The 10,907-nt window shown below is 50.0% G+C and overlaps 1 protein-coding gene across 1 annotated transcript; it reads left to right on the top strand.

Moving 5' to 3' along the window:
* Nucleotides 1–3,433: 3,433 nt before the first annotated feature.
* LOC132938565 (uncharacterized) lies at nt 3,434–10,561 on the top strand. Its single transcript, XM_061005480.1, has 2 exons — nt 3,434–3,732; nt 9,657–10,561. The coding sequence occupies exon 2, from the start codon at nt 9,657–9,659 to the stop codon at nt 10,263–10,265; it is 609 nt and encodes a 202-aa protein (XP_060861463.1). The 5' UTR covers nt 3,434–3,732; the 3' UTR covers nt 10,266–10,561.
* The last annotated feature ends 346 nt before the right edge of the window (nt 10,562–10,907 follow it).

Below are 10,907 nucleotides of genomic sequence, written 5' to 3'. Positions count from 1 at the left end.
GTAGGTCGTATGAGCGCAACGAAGGCAGCGCTCAGCCGAGCGCCAGCTACACTGCCACCACGAACAACCGACCGTTCTTCACGCGCGACAGTCAACACGACAATACGACCCACACCACACGCGCGCCACAACACGCGTCATACGAAGCACGCGTACATGAACGTTCGGTACTAATACCGTACGAGGACTTGCGTACAGCAAGAGCCTCGTTACCCGAGTTCACAGGAACTAGGGCCGAGGACCCCGTACGGTTTATAGACAATACCGAGTCGATCTTGACGCAAGCTCGTATACACCCATCGGGTTGGTGCAGGGCGGTCGAGCCGCAATTAAAAGGAACGGCGAGTACATGGTACAATTCTATCAGGGCACTCGACCTATCCTGGACAGAATTTAGGGAGGAATTTTATGAAAATTTCAATAACGCCGAAATTCAGTCTCGATTGCGCGCCGACATCGTGTCAACACGTCAAACGCCCAGACAGTCGTTAACGGAATTTGTGCTGATTAAAAATCAGCTGGCGCGCCGCGTAAATACCGGCCTATCCGAATCGGAGTTGGTAGGTATTATCGCCGGACTAACGCGTGACACTTTCCGTACACACATACGTCTACACCGGCCATTGACGTTCAGCGAGCTGCGACGCATCGCAGGCGTTTTGGACCCGGTAACGGACAACACCAACCCGCCCCCACAGCAATGGGCCCCTAAAACTAAAAAAGGGGAGGAAACCCCACAAACAGCCCCCCCGGTCAAAAAAAAATTTTTTGCGAAAGCAACTGATAATACACCACCGGGGCCGTGCAGATATTGTGGGGAACTCCATTGGAACAGTAAATGTCCAAACAGACCGACCACGTCGGGAAACGGCGGGGGAGTCGACGAGGACTAGTCCCCCTCATCGACTCATCACCACCCCCCCACTCATCACCACCCACTCTCGGTAGTACACACGGAAAAAATAAGCGTAATCGAAAAGCGCGTAGTTCGGTAATTCAACACACAGAACAACCAACTACGAACATTTTTTCCGTCCAATCACCACTCGGCACCCGTTCACAGACCCCCAACCTACACCACCCCACCATTGAACACACTCACCTCACCGGTGACACGTGTGTTCAACAACAACCGGCTCATGGGGCAGCCACAGGTGTAGGGACAAAGGCAACAGAGACACGGGTGTTCACCCGCACGGGTGACGGGGACACAAGCACACACACCGCGCTTATCCCCGCATTAGGTCAGTCTGCGCACGTAAGGCAACAGGCGAGCAACGAGGCAACCGATGTTGACAGTATGGTCATGGCGGTCAACACCAACGACCAGACAGTCTCCATCGCGGTTCAGAACCAGTTGTCCCGCTCGACCAATTACAATACGACTAATAACGGTACGCGAACATGCCAAGACAAAATTCCGACCCCCGCGGTCGAACTCGAATTTCCGTCTGGTTTCGTAACAGCCCTATTAGATTCGCAGGCACAAAAATCGTACGTAAACCCGACAGTAGCCCGTAAATACGGCAAAACACCCACCCACGGACCAACAAACACAGTCCGGATGGCGGACGGTCGCACTGCAACAACCAGTGGCACCTCCACATTCGAAGCTAGGATAGGTGCACTCGATATAAAATTCGAAGCTACCATCCTAGACAATTTGTATTGCGACGTGTTACTAGGACACGACTTTCTTGTTAACAACGAAGTCTCTTGGGATTACGCCGCGTGCACAATTCACATGGGTAAGCAAATTCGTACGTCGACATGTTGGAAAGGGAAATCTCAGCCACCCGCCACTCGTCCCGACCTGTCGCATTTAGAATTCGGAAACGACCCCGAAACACGCGCGAAACTAACCAAGATTTTAAATAAATACGCGGTAGTATTCAGCGAAAAAGTAGGACGTACCAAATTAATTGAACACGAAATTCTGCTAAAAGACCCGTCCCCAATCGCGCTCAAACCATACCCATATCCGCAGCAGAAGCAAATTGCTATCGACGATTTAGTACGCGATATGGAACTCCAGGGGCTCGTAGAACCAAGCACCTCACCATGGGCCGCACCAGTAGTAATGGCAAAGAAAAAAGACGGAACTTTTCGTCTCTGTGTCGACTACAGGAGGCTTAACGACGTTACGGAATCCGACGCGTACCCTATGCCAGATCTCAACAAAATGATTAGGCAAATGCGGGGCGCGAAAATATTCAGCATTTTTGACCTTAAGTCGGGGTACTGGCAAGTGCCGCTACACGAAAATGCACGAAAATATACGGCATTCCGAACACGTAGAGGTCTATATCAGTTCAGAGTCCTCCCCTTCGGTCTAAAGAATAGTCCAATGACTTTCGTGAGACTCATGAACGAGGTCATGAGGGGGTACCAGGATGATTTCGTACAAGTTTACCTGGATGATATTGTAGTATTTTCAAGGGACGAGTACGAACACCAGGCCCACTTAGACAAGGTTCTCGAGCGGCTCAAGAGGTTTGGACTAACGTGCAACACAAAAAAATGTAAAATCGGCCTACGCGAAATTTTATTTTTAGGGCACATCGTAAGGTACGGTTTCCTATCTGCGGCTGGCCGCATACGACTGGCCGCAACGACTAGTCGTAATGACTGATCTATATTTAAACTGCGAACGTGGTTTCCAATGTGCGATCGACGCGAGCGTGTCAAAAATAGTCGTTGCGGCTTGCGACTGTAGTGATCCGATAGCAGTATTATCGATCAGTCGCATGCGTGTTGTCAACTGTTTATTTTTATTTAATTTATTAGTTATTTATTATTTATTATTATTAGTTATTTAACGCAATATAAAATAATTATGCCAAAAAGTATAACATCAAAATTTTTGCCCAACGAGGACGAAATTTTAGTTGTTGAAGTAGAGAAAGAACGCGCTATTTATGACAGTTCTCTCGAAAAACACAAAGACTATGGTTATTTAAGTAAATGTTGGAACAATATTTCGGCTGTAGTTGGAAAATCATGTAAGTATATATAGATTAACAATTTTTAGAACGTTCAAACGTTGCATTCTAATAGTTAAGATAAAAGCTCAAAATATATTCAGTGAATAAACATTTTAATTCGTATTATAGCTGAGGATTGTAAATATCGATGGCGGAATATACGTGATACCTACATGCGGCACAAAAAAAAACTTGGTACTGGATCTCCGGCCATATTGTCCAAAAAAAAATGGCCTTTAGCTGGTTATTTGTCATTTTTAGATAATGTTGAGTATGAAAGAATGTAAGTAAATATATCAATTTCGTACTTTTATTCATAACTTTAAATTTTACTAGAGTTATAATGTTATATTAAATTAATTATACGATGATAAGCAGTGCAGGCCTAGGATTTGTATACAACAGCATGTTTTTTTTTGCTACGCCACATAGAGTTTAAGTGAGTATGTCGCGGTCGTTATCGCAACGACCGCGGCGTCTCTATCGACGTCCGCGAGATCGCGACCGACAACCGGTCTGGCCGCCGCCTGTGGCACGGCCGCCGGCCCGGCCAGCGGCGGTGGCGACGGAAAACAGCTTAAGCCGAACCGTCGTCGACGAACCCACGCGCGATTATTAATTGTAACAAATTGTGATTCGAACTCTGAATAAAAGGTGCTTCACAGAAAAAGCGTGTGTCGTTATTGTGTTATTAAGTTTGCCCTAACTGTTCCAACACCTACATTGGCGCAGTCGAGTAAGGAGTAAGGTAAGTGCTAATTTTAATAAAAATAATTTTACGTAAATTAAAGTAAATTAGCACATATCGGGTTAAAAGAACCTACAATTTATAGGTGTCCTGATCATACCGGTTCCTAATATTTTTTATTCTGATTTTTTTTTTTTTATTATAAATAAAATATTAAGGGCTTGTCCAATCTAAGGTGGTAAATTGTAGCAAAGTTTGCATAATTTAGCGTAATCCCTACAGTGCTAAACTTGGTTTAGGCTATTTATAGATTGGAAAGTACATATCTCTACCAGCGATAGCCCGAGTTACGTAATTTCGTATCCATTACGTAATTTCGTAATTTAATTTAGTATAGATAATAGCAATAAGATTTAATCTCCACAATGGTTGGTAAACGCATTAGTGAGTTAAATATTGTCGATATTAACAGGGAATTATTGAAACGTGGTATTGAGACCGGGGGGTCCAAGGCCGATAAACTCTTAGCATTAGAAGAGTATATTAGGACTAAGGAAAATATGGATCCAGGATCAGTACGGTTTGGGGAAACTGACGAGACGTCAGCCCAGGTACCGGAAGGGAAAACATCGGAGGCTCTGAGTGGGGAGGATGAGGTCGACTCTGATAAGAATTTGATAAACCACTTCATGGAGCAGATGTTAGATAGACTGGAGGGGTTGGAAGCAACGGTCGACAAGCAGCAACTGACAATCGCTACTCTCAGCGAGAGCGTGGAACGCTTGGAGCGGGAGTTAGCCGAAGAAAAGCTTAGGTCGACCGAACGGGTGGAGCAAGCAAGTTGCTCATGCCGTGGAAATTCCCAACAACCATCAACCAGCGATATGTCCGGGGCAAATCAGATTTGCCCGGACAAAAGTCAAAATCTTCCGGTCAAAACTCAAAGTGTGAGTTTTGAGAGCCGATGGGCGAACATACGGAGCAGATTGACCGGGGAAAACCCGAGAAATCGGAGTGTTTCCGGAGTTTCCGGTAACCGGTCCGGAGTGTCCGGTGAAACGTCCGGAGTCTTCGGTAATCTGTCCGGAGTGTTCGGTGAAGGGTCCGGTAGAAGTCGTGAGGAAGCGTTACGGAGTAGTTTTTCCGGTGAAAAACGCGTGCATTTCCCGGATAGCCTGCTCATTCCTCAAAATGAGTTGAATATGGCCCGTGCGTCGATACCAGAGTTTGCCGGTAAGAGGGAGGAAGACCCGGTGCGGTTTTTGCTCCAGGCCGAGGCAATACTTGAAGAAACTGGTATCCACAAGGCTAGATGGGTGACCGTTTTGGCCCCTCAGCTTAAGGCACAGGCAGGAACATGGTGGGGAACCATGAGAGCGTTGGACTTACCATGGCAAGAGTTCAGGTCTGAACTATTGGAGAAGTTCAACGGGGACGAGTTGCAGTCGAGTCTGCAATCAGAATTGTTGAGCACCGCTCAGACCAAGACCGAAACACTGGGGGAGTACGTCCTACATAAGTACCAGTTGTATCGGAGGTTAAACCTTGGTCTGACAGAAGAAGCGGTGGTGATGACAGTGATTGGGCTCATGCGTGATGAATTTAGAATTCATGCACGTATACAGCGACTGAAATCGTTCAGCGAATTACGAGCGCTTGCCCATGTACTGGATGGTAGCAAGGCCGTAATGTCGGATAAGGCGGGAGTGAGCACCAGCGTACCACCAAAGTTAAAATGGTTGGATAAACGAAAAGCTGAGAGTGCTGAGAAATCCCAAGTGCCGAATCCGAAGCAACGACAATCTTCGGGAGCAGGGTGCAGGGTATGTGGTAGTCATGACCACTGGCAAGCTGCATGTCCAAAAAGAAAGTCGGAGTCGGGAAACGCCAAAACGACCGGCGGGACCGCCGGGTCCCGGCCGGCCAGGAAGTAACCGGCGGAAAAAGTACGAGTCGTCCGAAGAGAGGTAAGCAACGGAGTTCAAGTCGGGCAGTGAGTAACGTTCCGGTACAGGAACCACAAATTACAAGAACTGACCCGAAGAAACGGAACTTCGGAGCGTTACGGACCGGAGACTCGGGAAAGGACCCGAAGAAATCGGGTCAGAAGGGTTCTGAACCGGAGAAATCCGGTACGAACGGAATTCCTCCGGAGAAAAACTTTGGTCACCCGAAGATAACCTCCGGAGTGAAGAGTTGTCCGGTGAAAACCGTCGAGCCTCTAGGAAAACACCGGAGAAATCGCCGAATCCACCCGAGAAAACCCATTGAAAGCGACGTTCCGACAAAGGAACCACAGTTCGTGACAATGGACCGGGTAAATGGTTCGGTGATGGATACGGGTGCCGACCAGCTGGACAACAGGTCGGGAAAATCATTAAGGATCGAAAATGTTCCGGACAAAAGTGAAAATTTCACCGAGGTGAGTAATTTTTCCAATAAAAATGTCGCGGACAGTATTTCAGGTGATGCGGAACAAGATGAGTTAACAAAGCAGTTGTTAATTTGTCCGGTCACATCCGAAGATTTTTCCGAGGAGTTTATTCCTGATCCACGGGAAAAGTGCAAGAGGAGAGACTCGGATACGGACTCAAAGTTTGAGTTGAGAAAACGCTTTACGGATCTGCGGACCGGAGTGATAGAGTCTCCAGCCATTGCAACGGTGTCAACGGGGAAAACGAAAGTAACGGATGTTCCGTTACCGGCCATTGAACTAGAGTTTGCACTCGGGGCAGTAGTAGCGCTACTGGACTCCCAAGCGGCGAGGACATACGTCAAACCGTGGGTGGCAAAGAAGTTTGGCCGGAGTTTTACCGAAGAACTGGAGATTGTCCGGATGGCGGACGGTCGGACCCGAGAAATTACGGAGTTTTCCGAATTTCGGGCCCGGATAGTGGATCTGGAGGTAAGCTTTAGGGCCGCAGTGCTAGACAACCTAATTGGAGATGTCTTCCTGGGCCATGATTTCCTCGTGGAGCAACAAGTCGCTTGGGACTATAGCGGTTGCATAATCCACCTGGGGAAAGAAAGACGTGTTTCCGTGAGTTGGAGAAATCCAGTAACTCCGGTCACCGTAGGAGTGGACTTAACAACCGCAGGTTTACCCGAAGGAGAGTACGGTATGCGGGTCAAAGAAGTCCTATGCCAATATCCGGAGGTATTCTCCGGAGAGGTAGGCAGAACTCGGGTGATAGAGCACCAGATCCGTCTCAAGGATCCAAATCCGGTGGCTCTAAACGCTTACGGGTACTCCCGAGAGAAAAACGAGGTGATTGCCGAGATGGTGCGAGACATGGAGGAACAGGGTTTTGTCGAACCGAGCATATCTCCATGGGCTGCACCGGTGGTACTCGTGAAGAAAAAGGATGGTTCACGTAGATTTTGCGTTGACTATCGCCGTCTGAACATGCAGACGGAGTCGGACGCTCACCCGATGCCGGATCTCCATGACATGGTCCGAGGAATGGGTGGAGCGAAGATTTACAGCACCATGGATTTGAAATCAGGATACTGGCAGGTGGGTCTCTCACCAGAGACACGTCCACTCACGGCGTTTAGGACCCAAAGAGGATTATTCCAGTTCAGAGTAATGCCTTTTGGACTTAAAAACGCCCCCGCCACATTCTGCCGCTTGGTAAACGAAGTCTTCCGTGGGTTAGTTGGTAAATTTGTGTTGGTTTATTTAGATGATATCGTGGTATACTCCGAGGGTCCCGATCAACATCTAAACCACTTGCAGAGAGTCTTGGAGCGACTCCAGTCTTACGGTCTGACGTGCCAGCCGAAAAAATGTACATTCGGGGTGACACAGATCAAATTCCTAGGTCACGTCGTGGACGGTGAAGGAATAGACCGGGAGCCGGAAAAACTGACGGCGATTCAAGAATTACCGGTTCCAAAGAAGACTAAAGACGTGTTGCGGGTGTTAGGCGTTTGTGGTTGGTACAGTCAGTTCGTGCCGCACTACGCCGAGATCACAGCACCACTCACGAGTCTGTTGGCCAAAGGGACCAAATGGCGTTGGTCAGAAATTGAGCAAGAGGCGTTCCGGAAGTTGAAGGAGTCTTTGGTGTCCGCACCACGGCTCTGCCCTCCTCTTCCGGGTAAGCCATTCAACCTACAGACCGACGCGAGCGAAGTCGGAGTTGGTGCCGTGCTCTTCCAGCGGGGGGAGAGTGGTGACAGGAAAATCATTTCCTACGCCAGTAAAAAACTAAATCCAGCACAGGGAAGATACTCGGCAGTTGAGCGTGAATGTCTAGCCATAGTTTGGGCGGTTGACAGGTTCAGGCCGTATCTTGAGTCTGGTAAGTTTACGTTATTTACAGATAACGCGGCACTCCGATGGTTACAGCAAGCTCGCTGTACCAACAGCAAACTAACGCGATGGGCGCTACAACTCGGGGCTTTCGATTTTGAAATCCGGCACGTGCCCGGAGTAGAAAATGAAGCAGCCGACGCGCTATCCCGTTGTCCGGTGGGACCGAACACAGTGGACGAAGAATCGTTGGAGAACAATATCCACGATCCCCCAGTGATTCGGCCCGGAGTGTCCGGAGAAACTTCCGGAGTCTTCGGTGATCTGTCCGGCATGTCCGGAGGATCCGGTGTGGGTGTCACCCAGTGTGGAGCGATCCAGCCGAAGAGGAGTGACGGAAACGTCACATTGCAAGCTGTCCGAGAGTGGCAACAAAACGACCCGAACATACGGGAGTTAGTTGCCAAACTCTCTGGAGACGGTGCAAGGTTCGGTCGGCTCCGGAAGTTGTACGTCATCCGGGACAAGGTGTTGCACCGCCACCCTCGATCCATCGCGCTTGGAGAAGAGGGGGTGGTCGTCCCGGTAGACAAGGCCCAGGTTTTGCTACAAAGGTTTCACGACCATGAGGCAGCGAATCACCCAGGGTGGAAAGAAACGTACCGAAGTATAAAGAGTCGTTTCTTTTGGGCCGGTATGCGTGAAGCAGTGCGTAATTACGTGCGGGCGTGTGACGTCTGTGCACGGGTAAAACCACTGAATCGCAAACCAGAAGATCAGATATGCACCAGAGTCCCACGGCAACCTTGGGAGGTGCTGAGTATCGATCTTATGGGTCCATACCCACGAACGCAGCGGGGTAAGACAACGATTTTGGTGGTAACTGATTGTTACAGTCGCTGGGTAGAGGCGTACCCCTTAGGAAAGGCGACGACCAAATCGATTGTAGATACATTCGAACGGGAGTTGTTCCCACGGTTCGGATACCCGAGGGCATTATTGTCAGATAATGGCCCGCAGTTCGTGTCCAAGGCAATGGGAGACGCACTCAAGAGGTGGGGAGTGGAAGGATGGACGACCCCAATATACCACCCACGTGCCAACCCGGTAGAAAGGCGAAATCAAGAGTTGAAGAAAGGGTTGCGGACCTTACTCGTTGATAAGCCTCATCATCTGTGGGATGTCTACCTGCCACACGTGTTGTTCTCTGTAAGGAACAGAGAAAACCGAAACACTGGACAGTCGCCGGCCAAAATGATGTTTGGTCGGGAGATCAAGGCCCCCGGAGACTGGCAGCTCGAGTTGGCTGAAGAGTCGCCGGACGACGGCAAAGGTGGTCCGGAGGTGTCCGGAGCAGATCGGAACCCTTCGGTAGAAATCGAAGATCCTCCGGTGGAACCGGATGATGCTCCGGTGGGAGAGAGGGGTTACCCGGTGGGGTCCAGCCCCAAAAGCCCCAGTACCCATATAGCCCCAGAATCCCCGGGAAAAGACAATCTGTCAGTAGGGGATTGGGTATATTACAAAGCGCATCCGCAATCAAGTGCGGAGAAGCGTTTTCACGCGGGGTTCGCCCCGAAATGGTTGGGTCCGGTTAAGTTGGGTAAACCACTAGGGACCGGAGTGTTCTTGACGGAGGGTAAACACCCTACTAAGTTACATGTCTCAGCGATGAAGCGAGCTGTAGGACCGTCAGAGAACACTAACTAATCATACTTTGTTTCAGATGGCAGAACGCGCCAATAACCCCCCACCGAACCGCAACAACCGGCCATCCCGCGGCATGATTGCCGCGCATGTGGAAAAGCTCCGGGCAATGGCCGCGCAGTTGTTGCGGGAAGCCAGGAGGCTGTCGGGCGATGGTCCGGAGGACACGGTGAGCGGTTGGTCGGCCGAACGCGCGGCTACCGCGTCGTTCGGCCGGATACGAGCAAGCCCGACTGCATGGGCCTTGTTCGAGCGGGGTTTCGCCGAGGGACGCCGGTCCACTCGAGCGAACACCCCACAGCCCGAAGCCGCCAGGCCTAGGGCAGGACCGCCCGGACGAGTGCCACCTCGCCGAACAGCGACGGCGTACCAGCGCCACGACGTCCGGGATGGGCGTGGCCGGTTCAGGCGGCCAGCGGTTCGGCCACAAGCCGACCAGACCGACGAGCGGCCCATGGTACAGCCGCAAGCCCAGCAGCCCGTGGTGCCCCCGCCAACAGAGCCGCCAGCAGAGCAGCAGCTGGCCCAGCAGCCAGACACCCCGGAACAGCAGCTGGCCGCGGTGGAGCGGTGGATCCAGGCCATGGAGGTGACGCCCGGGGACCCAGTCATCCTCCCCGTGGACTAGGTTGCTCGGTCGCGTCTCGCGGACTCGGGGGGGAGTATGTCGCGGTCGTTATCGCAACGACCGCGGCGTCTCTATCGACGTCCGCGAGATCGCGACCGACAACCGGTCTGGCCGCCGCCTGTGGCACGGCCGCCGGCCCGGCCAGCGGCGGTGGCGACGGAAAACAGCTTAAGCCGAACCGTCGTCGACGAACCCACGCGCGATTATTAATTGTAACAAATTGTGATTCGAACTCTGAATAAAAGGTGCTTCACAGAAAAAGCGTGTGTCGTTATTGTGTTATTAAGTTTGCCCTAACTGTTCCAACACCTACAAGTAATACTTGTAGTGAGCAACTATATTTTTGTGTGTATCTTTTAAAAATTAAAAGCCATATTTTTGCATATTTTGGTAAATAAGAAACATATTATATTGTACAATTTTTTATTGCATACATACAAATCCTAGCCCTGATGATACGACTGTTTTTTCTCATAGCCACTTCATGAAATCTATCTTTTCATGAAAAGTATTTATGTTCCAAAGAAAATGATTATACATTTTAATATTTTAGTACGGTATCGAATGTTTGCAATGATCAAGACTCAACAATAGTTGAAAGTAGCCAAGATAATTCCGGAGATCCATTGAATGAATCAACTG

This window comes from Metopolophium dirhodum, chromosome 2 (assembly GCF_019925205.1).
Source record: "Metopolophium dirhodum isolate CAU chromosome 2, ASM1992520v1, whole genome shotgun sequence".
Taxonomy (NCBI): Eukaryota; Metazoa; Arthropoda; class Insecta; order Hemiptera; family Aphididae; genus Metopolophium; species Metopolophium dirhodum.
The sequence above is the reverse complement of the archived record's forward strand: the minus strand, read 5'-3'. Positions and strand labels throughout refer to the sequence as shown.